Below are 16,227 nucleotides of genomic sequence, written 5' to 3'. Positions count from 1 at the left end.
TTATTTCATATACAGGCTATTATATTAAATTAAAACGATCATTTCTATTAATCTAAAACGATCATTTAAAAAATTGCAAATGAAAATTAAATATCTTTTACTTACCTGATTTACAAAAGAACTTTATTTTCTAAAGAATATTCATTGTATATACATATAATATGTTATATATAATGGTTATCAAATGCATAAGCATATTTTGCAAAATTTACAATACTATAAACCTATCTGCGCATTGTGCCAAGTAGAACCGACCGTTCCTAAACCAAAATTAAAAAAAAAAAAGATAAAATAATTGTAAATGAAAATTAGATATCTTCCTATTTATATTTAAATATTTCTTTATTGCTTTCCGTGGATTCCCCTTGGTCACGTGAGGGCAATAAGAAAGGGGTGTTAAATGTACAATAATAATTATTATTTATAACAAAATAATAATAAAAAAGAGAAACATTCAAATAAATAGAAAAAAATAATATAGGAATAAGCATAAAATAAAAATAATGTAATTGTAATATGTACCTACAGATAAATGGATATTATTGTAAGTGGACGACGGCGAGGCGGCTGAATAATCTCTCAATATTCGCTTACTTTTCTCTAAGCAACAAGAGAGGAGTCGGCGTAAGCGCGTCGCTCCTTATTCTTGTGTATGGGAAGGTAAGGTTCTAGAATTTAATAAACCATAGAGTATATTCCTTAACATTTATTGTAACACAATTCCGTCTCTTAACTGTACCCAAACAACAGAATCTTAATCAATCTAAAAGTCACCCACAACTCTAAATCTGGGATGAGTCTATTAACAAAGGGACTTACCCCAAATGACGCTCGCCATGATTAGTGTCCATAGCATCCCCAGCTCTGTCTGTTCTCTCAACCGCTGACTTGGTTTGACGGGTCGCAATGGCTGCTCCTCGCTGGCTCTGGCTGGCTGATTTTCCCTTATTCCCTTTTTGAGTCCCAGACAGAGTGCAGTTACTTCTGTTCTGGATTGTCTCTTGGAGTTGACTGTTCACTCCCTGAGGGTGAGTCTCTGGTTTTGACTTACTTTTGATTTCTCAGTCATCCCTTTTTATACCAGTTTCTCTACTGGAGTAGGGGTGGAAAGGAGAATCAGGAGTGAACCGGCGAAGATGGGTGTCACGCACATGGTTGACGCGACCCCAATTTATGATGTCCCATGTCACTACATATTTTTGACTGTGTGACAACCCTTCAGCACTAAATAACTAGACGATAGTTATTTATTTGATTGGTTGTTCAATTATTCATTATTTTTCGTGGTCCGCTTGACCAATTAATTAAGATTTTCAGTTGAGATAAAAAAGTCTGTCGCGAGCGGGATTCGAACCCATGACCTTCAGCTTGATATGCCGCTACTCTTTTTATCTCAACTGAAAACCTTAATTAATTGAATGATATTGCAACTATGTTCTCCAGGTTCATGGGAAACTTGATGTGTTCCAGTCTGGGTCTGCGACACCCTTCGACGTTCTTATCTATCTGTCCAATGGTGTAATTATTTCAAAGTTATGTTTGCCAGATTTGAGGGGGACGTCACGTCGTTCTCGTCTGGGTGATCGCCTTTTCAGATTTACAACCTTTGTTCCCTATCATCGTTTATCCTAATTTTTTCTTGCTTTAACAAATAAAACTTATCCCTAAGACGGGGGGATTTATCCCTAGGGGACAGGATTATTTGGTCATTTTATATAAAGGAGTCATAGAGAGATGTTGGTGCCAGTACATCTCGGGTCGAAGAGGGTGAGAGAAGCCCACGCTGTTCTGTTTGGTCTTCCCCTGACCTTGACCTCCAAACAAAGCAAAGCCTATTAAAAAATATATTACCATAAATATTATAAGAGAAAGATGGTATAAATATATACATGTAAGGAAAAATACATATAAGATGCATAAAAAAGAACAATTTTTTATTTGTGAACAATAATATATGGTACATTATTGTTTGATTATATCAGTTGCATTTTTAATTTTACATGCAGACTACATCAGTCTTAAAAAATTAACTTGAAATGTAAATTGAGGTTGTTTGTAGCCACTTACCAATTCTTTTTTTTTTTATATATTGATATGCAGGTAATGATGATATGTTTACTGGCAATTTATTTAACAGTTTAATGCCAATAAGTTTAAAACTATTACTAATTTTTGTCTTTGTACTTAACGGATGTAACAATTTATTTATATTTCATATTTTATGTTCATTATTTACAATATTTTTTCTTTGTATACAATAGAGTGAGATATACACTCAAAGATTAAAAAAATTGTTTATTTCAAACTATTTGTATTTTTGTCGTTACATTAATTACAACATACATATTTTAATATAAACCGAATTAAACAAGATCAGAAATTAATTTAAAAAAATGAATTATGATGTTTTTAAAGAAAATTCACCAAAACACTGAAAATCATTTACTGATAGATTAAAATTTAACTAACAATTTATTCTACCATTAAATGATATCTCAGAGTTTTGGTAAATTTTCTTTTAAACTATCATAATTAATAATTTTTATTAAAATTCATGAATTTCTGATGTTGTTACCGCTAAATTAATTCCATTTTGCATTGTTATATTTTGCTTGAAGGTCTTTCCTAATCTTAATAAGTCCTAGATTCACTAGTTCTGCCATTAGTTTCTGTGATAGTTCTTTGATGAACTTTTTTGTATGCCGTTTTCCTGGGATACATTCCTGTTGATTGGAGGACTTTTTTTTAATCTCTTGTCTGGAGTATCCATGTTTTTGGCAGTTTAACATAGCACAAAAGGTAATAGGTGTCCTTATCAAACTTACCTTGGCTAATTTTTTATTGCCCATCTTCCCTGTGTGTCATGGGGGGGGGGAATAGACATTATAATAATAAAAAAAAAAAATAAACAATCCTTTATTGAATTATATAAATATTATTTTATTTATTTCCAAAGATTCTGGCTTAAATATCTAATAAAGGCATAATCTTACATGTCACTTCACTGCCATTAACATGAAATTGCTACATAAATTAATCACAGAAATGTGACGTTTTCAATAAGCCTACTTTGGCCTATCGGAAGCACTCAATGAAAAGTAGCTTAAAAGATGTATGAGGAATTGTTTGAAGTTGAACAAGTGAAAACTCATCAAACATCGATAATTTTCATCTAATAGTTTAATCTAATCTGAATTGGCAAAACTAATAATCTCAAGCAATACACACATTTACAGAGCAGAAACTTTTGCAAAGCTATAATCATATGTAGAAAAGTAAATTAATTTCTAATCTAGACTAAACAATGATTATGTAGTTAAATATAAGTTTGCCACCTTTTGTAATAAACTGAACCAGGATCGATATGCTTTTTATATAATTTAAGTTTGTGAACTTTAGTATAAATATAAACACACCACTCTTTTACTTTTATGATTTTTTTTTAAATTTTAAATTTAATCTATTGGTTTTGTATTGCTAAGCTTGATGACTTTGGTATATTTTGACATTTGGAAGACTTATTATTGTAACTTTTCAAATAAAGCTTTTAAATGCACAAATTTGTGTTCCATCTGAAATGTTTTTAAACAGAATGTTATTGAACAGAATTGCTTCAAATGATTGTACAATCCTAGAAAACAGCATAATGAATAATTAGAAGCACTTAATTTAAAATTGTCTACATCATTTTAAACAAAAACAATAAACATAAATGCGATGTATGAATGCAGTTATGACTAGATAAATTTAGAGAAAGAAAAGATCATATAACATTGCTAGCACATTTAAATAGTCTTTTGGTTAAGTGTGAAATTTAAATTCTATTATCACAATTTTACTGATACTGCAACATACATTTCAGTCAACAAAAATGTAATCATACATTTCAGAACAACTACCATCATTTTTATCTCATCTTTGAGCTTTAGTAGAACAAACCGAATACTGACGATATTGTCTTCCCCTTTTATGTATATTTCAGGATGACTGACTGAGCAAAACAAAACTCAACAGTATTTTATAAAATGATAAATTTTAAATTATTATACAATTATAATTAATTGGCACTATTTTTTTATTGTTATTAAAATATGCTAAAACAAAAACCTGAGCTCGAGCTTGGTTTAGAATAGGAAAAAAGTGTTCCAGTGAAAGTTTTAATATTTTCTATTCATCCACCTTCTGTCACCTTTTTAAAAATTGTTCTTATAAAAATAAACTTTCACAGCATTGAAAGTTTTCTTTTTGGCACAAGAAATAATTATTGACAGTCAAAGAGGTCTTGTTATGGGCTTAGGTCTTCATAGAGGTAACTCAATTTTTCTTCCATTCCTATAATTTGTTCGAACAGAGATAAGCAGTCTGCGTCCTCCTGCTGAAATATTTTATTTTCACAATATTTCAACAGAGCAGTCACCAGATCACCAACACTCCACTGTCGATCAAGCAGCACACGGCATACAGTATCCAACTGAATTATAAAAAAAAGGCATTGTAGTAAATTAAAATAGTTAAACAAAATTATATATTGTAAGACATAAGTTTGGAATTTTTCCAATTTAATCATTTAAATAATTTACTGATGCTATCATTGTTTTTAAACATAAAAGTATTGTAGCAGAGTATTAGAACTATAGCATAAAGTACCTTATTTAATTCAGCATTAGTAGCGGTAAAATAAAGAACGTGGGGCAAGAGGGCAACACTTGCTGCAAGCCATTGAATCAAAAGTTTAAGCTGAGGGTCGCCTTTTTTTGAAGAGCAACCCCAATTGAAAGTTGCAAGAGGCATTAGATCATCATTTTGGTTTAATACTATAGAAACCTTAAACAAACGTGAAATTAGAAGATAAAACAGTAAATTATTAATTGACTTACTAATTGGGCAGCTAATTTATTCCTATGCCTTGCCAGTTCGAGACTTAAACTCCTTGCGGCAATTTTGATGTTTTTTGCTGGGATTTCTTCCTCTTGAAACCCGTCGGTGACAGGAATGCCGACAAAGCTTTCAGAGAGTGTTCTTTTGAGAAGATTGCCAGCGAATTGCCTCACCGCCTTGTCCCTGATGGCTTTTATGTCCATGTCTTGTGGTATTGTTTTGTCTTCGTCCAACCACCGGCCGAGCTGCTCGTAAACATGCTCCAACTCTAGAACAAAGGAAAATTAAAGGTGTAAAATCAAATGTTTGAATAATTTCAAATGTTGTACCTGAGCTGTAGTCTGTACTGAAACTATACTTTGACGAGGCTGATCTGTGCTGCTGTAATTTTTCCTTAAAACTTTCATTCTTCTGAGATTCACCATCAAGTACAAACCCACATGACCCTTCTCGATCATATCTACCAAATAATTATTTTTTGTAGTTCTCTCAATATTTGACTCTTTAAAAAAAAAAAAAAAAAAATGACCAGCCTTGTTCATTATACTGGGTCTGTCAGTATAGTGATCAAGTGCCAATCAGTTTAATATGTAATTTATTGGTATTTCTTCTTTGGGTTGTTGAATTATAAGGATGTTGGTTGGACCAAATGGGAAAGATATAACAGCAAATCTTTTGTTTCAATTCATGTATTTTGAGATATGTTTTGGTGAAACAGAAGATTTGCTGTTACATCTTTCCCATCCAACATCTTTCAACGACTTGCAGACCAACAACCATCACTAACTGAAAGGTCTTTACCTTAAATCTGAAATTTCAGATTCTGTGGAAGCAACCTCTGCCCTGTTCAATGCTTCTTTAAGCCTATCTGCAAATATACTTCTCCTTTCACACTTTTCCAAATTACAGCTGTATCTCCGGACAGCAGCATCTTCAGATTCTGAATACTTTTATATCATTAATATATAGCAATGGTGAGGATTATATTTATTACTTTATTTTTCTCACCCTCTTCTGTGAAACTTGTTCGAGCTGAATGATATTCTGTTTCTAGGTCTGGGGAAGTAGAATGACAGCTAGAATAGCGAGAAGGGATTCTTGTAATAGGTAGGCATTCACCGGATGAACCGAGCACAATAAATCTTCTACTTACAAGTAAATGGTCAGACTGCTTTACTGGCAATTCCTAAAACCAAAGTGTTTAGTAGGATGAAGCAAAGTTTAAATTATATTTGGAAATTACAGTTTTTTTCGATGAATGGTCTTTTTCTGGTGTTGAACTGAATGATTCACCTATGGGAGAAAGCCGGGGCCGCGGTAGCCGAGTGGTTAAGGCGTCAGACTCTCGGCTANTTGGGAGCAAATTGTTGGTAGGCTGCTTCTGACGAAATCCAAGCAGTGCTTTATTAAGCTCTCTTAGTATGCTGTCCTGCTGATACTGTAGAATGGGCAGGGTTGAAAAATCATCTGGGTCCATACAGCAGAATGTCAGCTGAAAAGTTGAGTTTAAACATTCGGCTAAATATTTATTTTTCTATTTTACTTACGGAATTCGGGTCTGTCAGTTTTTCAATACTAGCCTTTCCTTTTGGATCTGTAATTCTTGAAATCTGTAAAACCCCTTCTAAAATTATAACTTCGTTATCTTCCAATGCTTCAACACAAAGAAGGATTATAAGCATTTCAGGACAAGTGATAAGTTGGATACACTCCTGTATACACACACAAAAATATATATATATTTAAATTTATAATTTTGTTTCACGACAAAAAATATCTTACCATAGATTTTCCATCGGAAAGTACTTTACCTCCCAATCTACTAGAACTACCACAAACAATCATATGGTCTGACCCTACACAGTTAATATCACCATTTCTTCTTATTAGCAACGGACATAACGGCAGTTTACACTGGGACCAGTCTTCTATCGTTAACCAATGAGTTCCTAACATAACCTTTAAAAGGTTTAAATTATATTAAAAAATGTTTAAGTATGAATTTTGATTTTTTTAAAAAGCGATCAATACCTGTCTTGACAAGACTATTTTTTTGTGGTGTGTGTGTTTGTTTATTATATTGAAATAATGAAGAAGACTGAGTAATTTCGCTTTCTGCCAATTCCTAAAATGAATATTTCCTATAAAAAACTAATATTTTTTTATATGCTGGTATTAAACAATAAAAACAAAAAGCAACAGTTGAAATTTGAATAACAAAGTGCCCGGTAAAAAAATAATGTGAAAAAAGTCTAATTTTTAGTATTAATCCCTATATTTTAGGAACTTCAAAAAATTATACATTTTTAAAGATTATTTTTACTAATTATTTATTTAATTACTTGGCTTTCAAGTGTTGCTTCTATATATTACATCTATATATAAATTTATCGATAATTCTGTAATTACTTACAAATGTAGATAGCGGAAGAAATAAGTACAGTTAAAATCTTGAAGTGTGGGATGTGTTTTGGAAGTTCTTTTAGGAAAAGTGGAAAAGAAACAGTGTGCCAGAAGAGACGTGACAAATTCCCTTTCAAATTCAACTTTGTCAACTGAAATCAGCATCAGATTGGTGGAGAATAAAAGTGTGTTAGAATATAAAAACCAGCAGTACCTTGTTGTTGCAAGCTGAAATGAAGGCCGTTGGGGGGACGCAGCCTTTTAAGATCCAAGGCACTTTGTACAATATTGGGAAGGGTATGGTCAAAAAATATACTCCTCTCTTCTTCAGACATCTCTTCGTCCAGATACTTGCTTAAACCTTCAAAAACCTCAAGGTCAGGTGCATCCGTCTCATCCGGGTCAAGGCCAACGCTAAAATATTTAAAATGTTAATCCTTCGTATTGTATCTTTTTACGTGTTGCTTGATTATTCCATACTTGCACAAATTGTGAATCCTCTGCATAGGGTTGATTAAATCTTTGGAAGTTTTGGCGGTGGCGATTTGTGTTAGGTGATGTACTATCGTAGGCCACCAAGGAAGGTCACATGGTAACATAACTAAAGCCATTTTTGCTAATGGGTATTCAAATCATGAAGCTAGAAACAAAATTAATTCAACTATATGACTATGAACCTTAAAATGATATAATTTCATTCAAGATCAAGAGCAACTATAGAAAAATCTTTTAAAAAAACTGGTAATCTTAATAAAAGGGTAAAAGGTAATCAATTTAAACAAATAAAACATGACTTAATTTGTATAAATAACATTATATCAGTGAGAAAAAATTATTTTTTGACAAGAATATATGCTTATTTTTAACAATAAGTAATTATTTACTTATGTTTATATAAACAAAAATAGAAATATTAGCTAAATGGTTTTTATTATTGTATTATATTGTCTACTGAGGCTTTACATAATTAATTAAGATATGAGATAAATAAACAAATATGTAAACATAACATAAAAAATGAAATTAAGTACAAAGTATCAGGTACTTGCTTAATGAGGTGGAGAAGAGAAGGGATGAAAAAACAAGGTGGAAGTGTTGAAAGTAAAATGAAATCTTTCTCCAAAATTTTTTTTCGCTTATTTAAAACTTTAAATGCATGCACTACTTTATGAAAGGCTATATTTTGGAAAATGAGCTATTGCAGGATTTTTGTTTATTTAAGTTTTCGTTTATCTTGGAATTAGGCTAAAGCACAGGACACCACACTTTGAGAAACGCAAACTGCCTATGTGATATGCACTTGCCGGTGACCTTGATGACTCTTTCTCACAATAATATTGCAAAATTTTGGTTCAAGATGATGTCAGTCCATGGTTAAAGAGAAATAAACCTGGATTAAAATGGAGAAAAGGCGAGACAAGATGATTGTTTACAAAATGAGTAGTTTTCATGTTTACTTTTCTTAAGGAAATCCATGATTAAAAATGAGGTTTTAAAAATGTTGTTTTTGGTTTGTATTTTCTATTTTGCTTTTTCCAATTAACAAGAATATATAGGTTTTATTTAAAATTAATATTAATTTTATTTAAAATTAATAGAAAATGAATAAATTTCAAATATCCCTATTAATTTTTGCATTTTATTCATCAATGGCATCAAACCCACTTCAGAATATCCATCTGTACATGACAATATCAAAAATTTTGTGGAGAGGGGTGTTTCATTTAATGGGTATCAAAGTTTCGATAATCACTTGCCTATCACCGCTGTTTTGGTCTGCTACATGCCTTTTGATATTTTGCCATCTTCGTTGCTGAGTCTCCACACAAAAACGACCAAATTAAAGTTCATCACTCTGCAGACCTCAAGGACAAACCTTACAAAAATGAAAAACTTGATGAGTTTAAGTTTATGAAATATGGAATTTACTCTAGAGGTCTGCCAGGTGCCGAGTTTAAATTCAATATGAAATGACACATACTATTAACTAGTTCATTGAAAAAGTATATGAATCATTATACATTAAATGAAAGGAATGGTCTTAGTATGCTTCCTTGTGTACTCTTGATAACATGATCTGATAACCTTTGGTTGAAAATATTATGAGTACACTGTATTTTACATATGATTTCTAATAAATAAATAATAACTATTAAGTCTGTTGATAAATGTTTAGTGATGTTCATGTTGGAAATTTTTGTTAAGAGATCTTTCATGATCCATACATTACGGCGCTGTGAATATACCCTACCGTGAAGACCGGAGAATATTGAAATTTAGTGTTTTTGACGCCTTAGCGATTGTCTGGTCGGAGTAAACCGACTAACGTGTTAATTTTTGACGCGCTGATTTTTTTCTTTCAATACTTTACATGTTGAGTAGTACTGCTTTGCCTTTTAGATCTTGCAATTTGTATTGGACAATAGGCTGGTCTGGTCGCACCGAACACCAAATTTCAAGACTTCAAGTGTCCCCGGTTTAGTCTAGGCGCAGCGCCTTGAAATAAATGTACTTTTGAAAAAAAAAGTTTTCTTTGACTCTTTCAAAACTACGAACCTTTTGAAGAGACAGGAAAATGTATACAATAAAATTCCTTTCAATATTTATAATCGAGAGATAAGCGAAAAGTTCAGAAATACTTAGTGTATGCAATGAGCCATTAGATCGTTGCACTTACCCGCACGCATCTAATAGAATCAAGCTGAACAGTGTATAAGGTGCAGAAAAATAGAGAAAGAGAAAGAGTAGGAGAGAGAAACAGAGAGAGAGAGAGAGTCAGGGGGAGGGATAGAGAGTAAAAAAAGAGAGAAAGAGAGAGAGAGTAGGAGGATATATCATTATGTAAAGAAAATAACAATGGACCAATGATTGAACCATAGGAACACCACTGAGCAAAAGTCTAGCACAACAATTATCAGTATTCCAATTACATATTGGAATCTATTCGAAAGGAAATATATAATCATAGAGCACGCAGAAGAATCAAACTTACAAATAGTGCATAGTTTGTTAATGCGAATTTGATGTGAAATTGTAAAATTTACACTATTATTTACAAATACAGTATATATGAACACACACACACACACACACACACACATAATTTTGTTTATTGCACACTTGTAGACTTAAATTAATATTTTTAGCTTATTTAGAAAGTTCAAATATACACACTAATTTATGAAAGGCTACATTGCAGAAAATGTGCTATTGCAGTATTTTTGTTTATTTAAATTAAGGATTACTAAAGAAAATTCCGATTCCAAGTCATGTAGACTTGTATCTTTAAAATATTTTTAATTGAAAATTGTATAAATGCACTAAAAAATTACTATACTCTCTAATTACTCTAAAAATTACTACATTCTCTAAATTGGTTATTAGTGGTTTAAAATCTATTTGTTCAATAATGTTCCAATTTTGTTAATTATTACACTAATTTCCAACGTCAATAGACATTTAAAAAAATTATTTTTTGTTATAAATAAAAAATGATACAATTTATCATAATTATTAAAATTTAGTTTTCAGTTTTGTTTTGTAAGAAAACAAAGCCACATTGATGAAAACACAAATGAAAAAAATCACTTCTTCAAACTTGGGTTTTATGAAAATAATCATTATTGGAAAATTGTTTAAGCATTTACCATGCTTATTTATTTTTATAATAATAATGGATAAAACGTGATTTTAATACAATAACGAAAGGAAGGTTATAGTGTTTACAAAGGGTCAAACAACGAAGTCCCATCAAGGGTTTAATTTTCCTTAGGGTCCTAGCGATACACAGAATGTGTTAGTAGGGTACGTACCTTCGATATCCTTCGGGAGAGGATGTCAAAAAGACTTTTCTGCACAAATTTAAACGGCTAGTTACAGAATCTTCGGCCGAATCGAAGAGCGATAAATCATATTACATCTCCAAAAAGGGACAAAAATCACATTTCGCACGATTATCAGGCGATGCCAGGACCAAAGCCACTGTTTATTTTGGCCATTTCTCTCCTGTTAACGATAACCGTCTATTTATACGAAAAAGGGACGGGGAATTAAAATAGCGTCGCAGCCGGGCAGGTATCGGAAAGAGCATAGGGAACACCGAAATAGCGAGAAAGATCAGGACAAGGCTGCAACAAAAATAATACCAAACTTAACGCCTTAGGTATAAGCATTTTCGAAATTTAACCTAACCGTACGAACGAAGAGTTTTATTAATATCTTAAAAGCGTGGCGGACCCCCATCACGATCGGTGCCCCCCTTCCGACAGATCCCCCACAGGCACGGTTTGCGCATATTCCATCCTCAGATCGCATGTCCAGAATCCAATTTGCCCTTATATTTTTACACCACGGGGAAAATTTTTATCAATGACATTAAACCCACTTCAGAAGTGTCCTCCTATACACGGCAATATCAAAAAATACAACACGCGCATTCGATATCACTGATTTTTTTAAAAACAAAAACCCCGTTAACAATATCACATTACCCATCGTTGTATTTTCGTGGAGAGTGTTTCATTTAAGTTGCTAGGTAGTATCAAAGTTCCGATAATTTTACCCTGCCAATTCTCGCTGTTTTGGTCTGTTATGTGACGTTCGACATTTCGCCATCTTCAGTGCTGGATCTCCACACGAAATTAAAGTTCATCACTCTGCAGTCCTCAAGGGCAAACCGTACAAAATTGAAAAACTTGATGAGTTTAAGTTTATGAAATATGGAATTTTCTCTTGAAGTCTGCCAGGTGCTGGGTTTAAATTCAATATGAAACAACACATTCTAATAACTAGTTCATTGTAAAAGTGTCCGAATTATTATACATTAAATAAAAGGAATGGTTTTAGTACGCTTCCTTGTGCTACCCTCGATAACATGATCTATCTATTATAGATAAATATTTCAGTACCCAGTATTTTACATATTATTTCTATGTGTATAAATAATAACTAATAAATCTGATTATAAACGTTTAGTTCATGTCGGAAATTTTTGTTAAGAGATCTTTCTTAATTGGATCCACATATTACGGCGCTGTGAGTATACCCTACCGTGACGACCGGGCAATGTTGAAATTTAGCGTTTTGACGCCTTAACGATTGTCTGGTCGGGGTAAACGACATTTTGTTTATTTTTGACATGCTGATTTTTTTTGATACTTTACATTTTGAGTAATACCGCTTTGTCTTTTAGAATTGTAATTTGTATTGGACAGTAGGCTGGCCTAGTTGCTCGGAACATCGAATTTTAAGACTTCAAGTATCCCTTAGCCTAGTTGCAGCGCCTTGAAATAAATGTATTTTGTTTTCTTTCACTCTTTTACTACTACGACCTTTTTGTAGAAACAAGAAAATCTAAATAATAAAATTTCAATTGTTGTTTGTTGTTTTATTCAACGTTCATACAATTTTTGTAGTATTACGGTCTACAATATGAGGATGCCTGCGATAAGGATGGCGATGAGGATATATCATTATGTAAAGGGAAAATAACAATGATCCAAAGATTGGACCTTGAGGAACACCTATGATTTCTATAAGGATAAATATATACAAATAACTAATAAAGTCTGATGATAAATGTTTGCTGACGTTCACGTTTGAAATTTTTTTGTTAAGAGTTATTTTATAATTGAATTCATATCTTACGGCGCTGTGAGTATACCCTACCGCGACGACCGGAAAATGTTGAAATCTAGCGTTTCTGTCGCCTTACCGGTCTGTCGGGGTAAATCGCCCATAGTTTTTATTTTAATCAAAATTATTTTGCTTCTTGTTGGGGGTTATGTTACGTAAGCCAATGGAGATTATTTCAATAATAAAAATGTTTATACTACTTTTTAAAGTTAGTTTCACTTCATAAACTTCACTTCCCACTTCATAAAATGACCTGACTTCGGAGGATATGGTATTTAAGAACGATTGAAAAATAAAACTGCATGCGTTATCTGCTGAAATGACAGAGTTTTTGATAGCCCTTGATTGGGTTTCTCAACACAAATTAGTTAACTCACCGTATTTAAAAAAAGTTTTTTTTTCTTCACTCCCTAATTTTACTTCTGTTAATGAAATTATTCCCCTTATTTTAAAACGTTCGGAACGTAACAAATTTTAATGAATAATTACCTCTGAGGAAACTTAACTTTATAACCGAAATTTTAACCGACCCTTATTCTTTGGACGTTTGTAAATTAGTCCAAATGCAGTAAAAGGTTGGTATGTAAACCGGTCCAAACCGTTAGAGCCTGTTAGGGATGGTTAAAGTTACCTACCGTAATAATAATAAAGGTGTATATATAAATATTAATAAAATTCTTTCGATGACAGCAACGCGGTTATTGCTATTCTCCGTCGATCCTCTCGTTGCGCTTTTGTTGGAGAAATATTTTGATCTGGAGCGTCTCGGGAAAACGGTGGTTGTTATCTGGGTACCAGGACACAAAGATCTGGAGGGTAACGAAAAGGCGGACGAAGGGGCTAAGGCCGGGAGTCAACCTATGAACTTAACCACCGCGATCCGGCCCTCTGAAGTTAAAAATGTAATAAAAACCTTATTAAAAAGTGATATCGTTAGTGAGCAATCAAATTTAGTCGGAACTAAACTCTTCAAGCACACAATTATAATGAATAAAATTTGATACCAATTCTTAGAAACTTGAATACATGACTCTCTTTACATTATACAGTCTCAACAGACTAAAAAGGAGAGAAAGAATTCAAGAAAACATCAGATACAGTGATTTGGTATATAGATGGCTCTAGAACAAACGAAAGAATAGGATTAGGTGTTTTAGAGTAAGACTATCTTTTTAAAGTGGAGAATGCCTGAATTTATAAGTTTCATGTACGAATTGTGACGTCTACAACGTACGTAAAAAGTGGAAGTAGAGGGCGTCTTCATCATGTTTTGGTTTCTGGTGCCCGGTGGCCGCCGGCCGGTACTGATGTCTACACTCTACAGTCTGTAGATAGGGAGGTTCGTTCCTGGAGATTGCTGTTCTCGTGGTCGTTGTTCCTTGACTTCCTTCTGTTGCTGAGTGTGATTAAAATGACAGCACCGGCGACTGCTTTCATGTTACCGTCCAGCGGCGGTGGCCAGTGCATAAAGTACGCGGCGAAGGCGATCCGGCTGGCACGCCGCGGCTGCACGAATCGTCCCTTTTACCATATCGTCGTGATGATGAAGCGCCGTAACCAGCACGACCAGCCGATCGAACAGCTCGGCAGCTTCGACCCGATGCCGAACACTAACGGTGAGAAGCTGGTCGCCTTCAACTTCGAGCGAATTGGCTATTGGATCGGCGAAGGGGCCGAGATCTCGACTCCGGTCGCAGAACTGCTGGGCCTCTCCGGCTTCCTCTCGCTCCACCCGACGACGCTCATGACCGCCTGGAGGAACAGGAAACAAAATCTAGAAAAGAAAGAAGACTCCCCTTCGTAATGTTCAACCAGTTTTATAATTATTACTGTTCTGTAAATAGCCATGTAACTAAAATTAATTTTACAATTAAAATATCATAGCATTTTTCTCTCTATTTTGTCAGGTTTTTTTTCCATGGGGTCAAAAGGAGATGCATCTGCAATTTGGTCGCCTCCAATTATTTTGGACTGCCAATTCTCGTTAGTTCGGTCCAGTCTGGCTTGTGTATGGCATTCCACTGTCAGCCACATAGATACTGTGACATTGAGACATTTATTACTGAAGATGGCGAAATGCCGAATCACACTTGACATCAAAATTGATTGAAAGTTACTATTTATTTACTTGCTTGTAGTTGACTAACAAAAAAGTCTACATGCACCACAATAACTTTTTAACAGAAATATTATACTCACACAAAAAAAAATAATTTCATCATTTCAAGGGCCAACTTGTCGAGTGCATTTATTTTTTTTTAATTTATTTTCTTTGATTAAACAAATTTGAGTAAAAAATTAATTATTAATAGCATGGTTTAAAGTTGGGAAGATCTCACCTGGGCAGTTGCTTTGGCCAACGACGAACTTAGTGTCCGATACATAGCTCATGTCCTGGGGGCGCCACATTCTACCATCTACAATGTTCTACAGTGTGATTGGAAGTCGAGTTAAGAGAAGGTAGTGGTCGTCTACAATGTACGACAGCTAGGGATGATCGTTTTATTGCTCTGACTGCACTACGGAACTGTCATTTAACAGCTCCCTTGTTAGGTAGTCAACTCCAAATAGGCAAATGCCTAGTCTCTAGAAAGTCCCACATAGGTTCTCCACTATCGAAAGGTGTCAAGTAGAAAGGCAACTTTTCACAAGATTCTACACCAAGGCCTCTCTGCTGTCTATGCTATGGAGGTTGATTAACTACCTGAAGCTGTCTAGTGAGTTACAGTAACAGAGGAGCACAATAGATCAACTCAGGTCAAGATGCAGTATTTCTTTTATTTTACAAATTCCAACCTTTAATAATATTACAACATTTTAACAAAGTTAATTTTGTGAAATTTCTTTATAGCCTCTGTGAGTTGATAAAAATGTAGTTTGCGCATTCCTGATTCATCATCCATGACAGAACTAGTACTGAAGCCAGCAAAAAGCTGAAACGGTGCAAAACGATTGGGAATAACCGAATTATTTTCTTGTATATACTGTGCTAAACAGTTCCTCACTGAAAATGGCACAATGCAGAAACGTGCTTTAGAGTTATTTAACAAACCTGCAAGTGTGACAGACCCAATAAGTGACCCTATGCCCGTTCTGCATGAGTTCACAGGCTCGCAGACCAACACCCATCAACTCTATGCCAAAAAAAGTCTAGATACAGTATAAAAAGAAAAACAACATTTAACATAAATAATAAGTTGAAGTGAGTACATAATTTAATAAATATACGAACCTACGGACAATAAACATTCAAATATTTAAGTTAAAGTTTAATTTGATATGCATCAGGAAATAAATAAATATTATTTCATT

At 33.6% G+C, this 16,227-nt stretch overlaps 2 protein-coding genes across 2 annotated transcripts; one reads left to right on the top strand and one right to left on the bottom strand.

Annotated features, from left to right (window-relative positions):
* Positions 1 to 4,275: 4,275 nt before the first annotated feature.
* On the bottom strand, positions 4,276 to 11,742 carry LOC106669607 (poly(ADP-ribose) glycohydrolase 1-like). Its single transcript, XM_024224736.1, has 15 exons — positions 11,094 to 11,742; positions 9,039 to 9,157; positions 7,762 to 7,921; positions 7,496 to 7,695; positions 7,292 to 7,433; positions 6,910 to 7,003; positions 6,661 to 6,837; positions 6,426 to 6,590; positions 6,122 to 6,370; positions 5,887 to 6,064; positions 5,680 to 5,818; positions 5,208 to 5,338; positions 4,878 to 5,146; positions 4,648 to 4,824; positions 4,276 to 4,471 (listed from the first exon to the last, which is right to left on the bottom strand). Exons 3-15 carry the CDS (start codon positions 7,890 to 7,892, stop codon positions 4,286 to 4,288), a joined length of 2,238 nt encoding a protein of 745 aa, XP_024080504.1. The 5' UTR covers positions 7,893 to 7,921; positions 9,039 to 9,157; positions 11,094 to 11,742; the 3' UTR covers positions 4,276 to 4,285.
* A 2,477-nt stretch (positions 11,743 to 14,219) lies between these two features.
* On the top strand, positions 14,220 to 14,810 carry LOC106669615 (probable 28S ribosomal protein S16, mitochondrial). The gene has a single exon (XM_014399198.2). It carries the CDS (start codon positions 14,327 to 14,329, stop codon positions 14,717 to 14,719), a length of 393 nt encoding a protein of 130 aa, XP_014254684.1. The 5' UTR covers positions 14,220 to 14,326; the 3' UTR covers positions 14,720 to 14,810.
* The last annotated feature ends 1,417 nt before the right edge of the window (positions 14,811 to 16,227 follow it).

Source organism: Cimex lectularius, unplaced genomic scaffold (genome assembly GCF_000648675.2).
Source record: "Cimex lectularius strain Harlan isolate CLEC.00 unplaced genomic scaffold, Clec_2.1 scaffold8, whole genome shotgun sequence".
In the NCBI taxonomy this organism is placed as follows: domain Eukaryota; kingdom Metazoa; phylum Arthropoda; class Insecta; order Hemiptera; family Cimicidae; genus Cimex; species Cimex lectularius.
The sequence above is the reverse complement of the archived record's forward strand: the minus strand, read 5'-3'. Positions and strand labels throughout refer to the sequence as shown.

Bases quoted from the DNA above. Each gene is read 5' to 3' on its own strand.
- LOC106669615 (XM_014399198.2), top strand. From the start codon at position 14,327: ATGACAGCACCGGCGACTGCTTTCATGTTACCGTCCAGCGGCGGTGGC.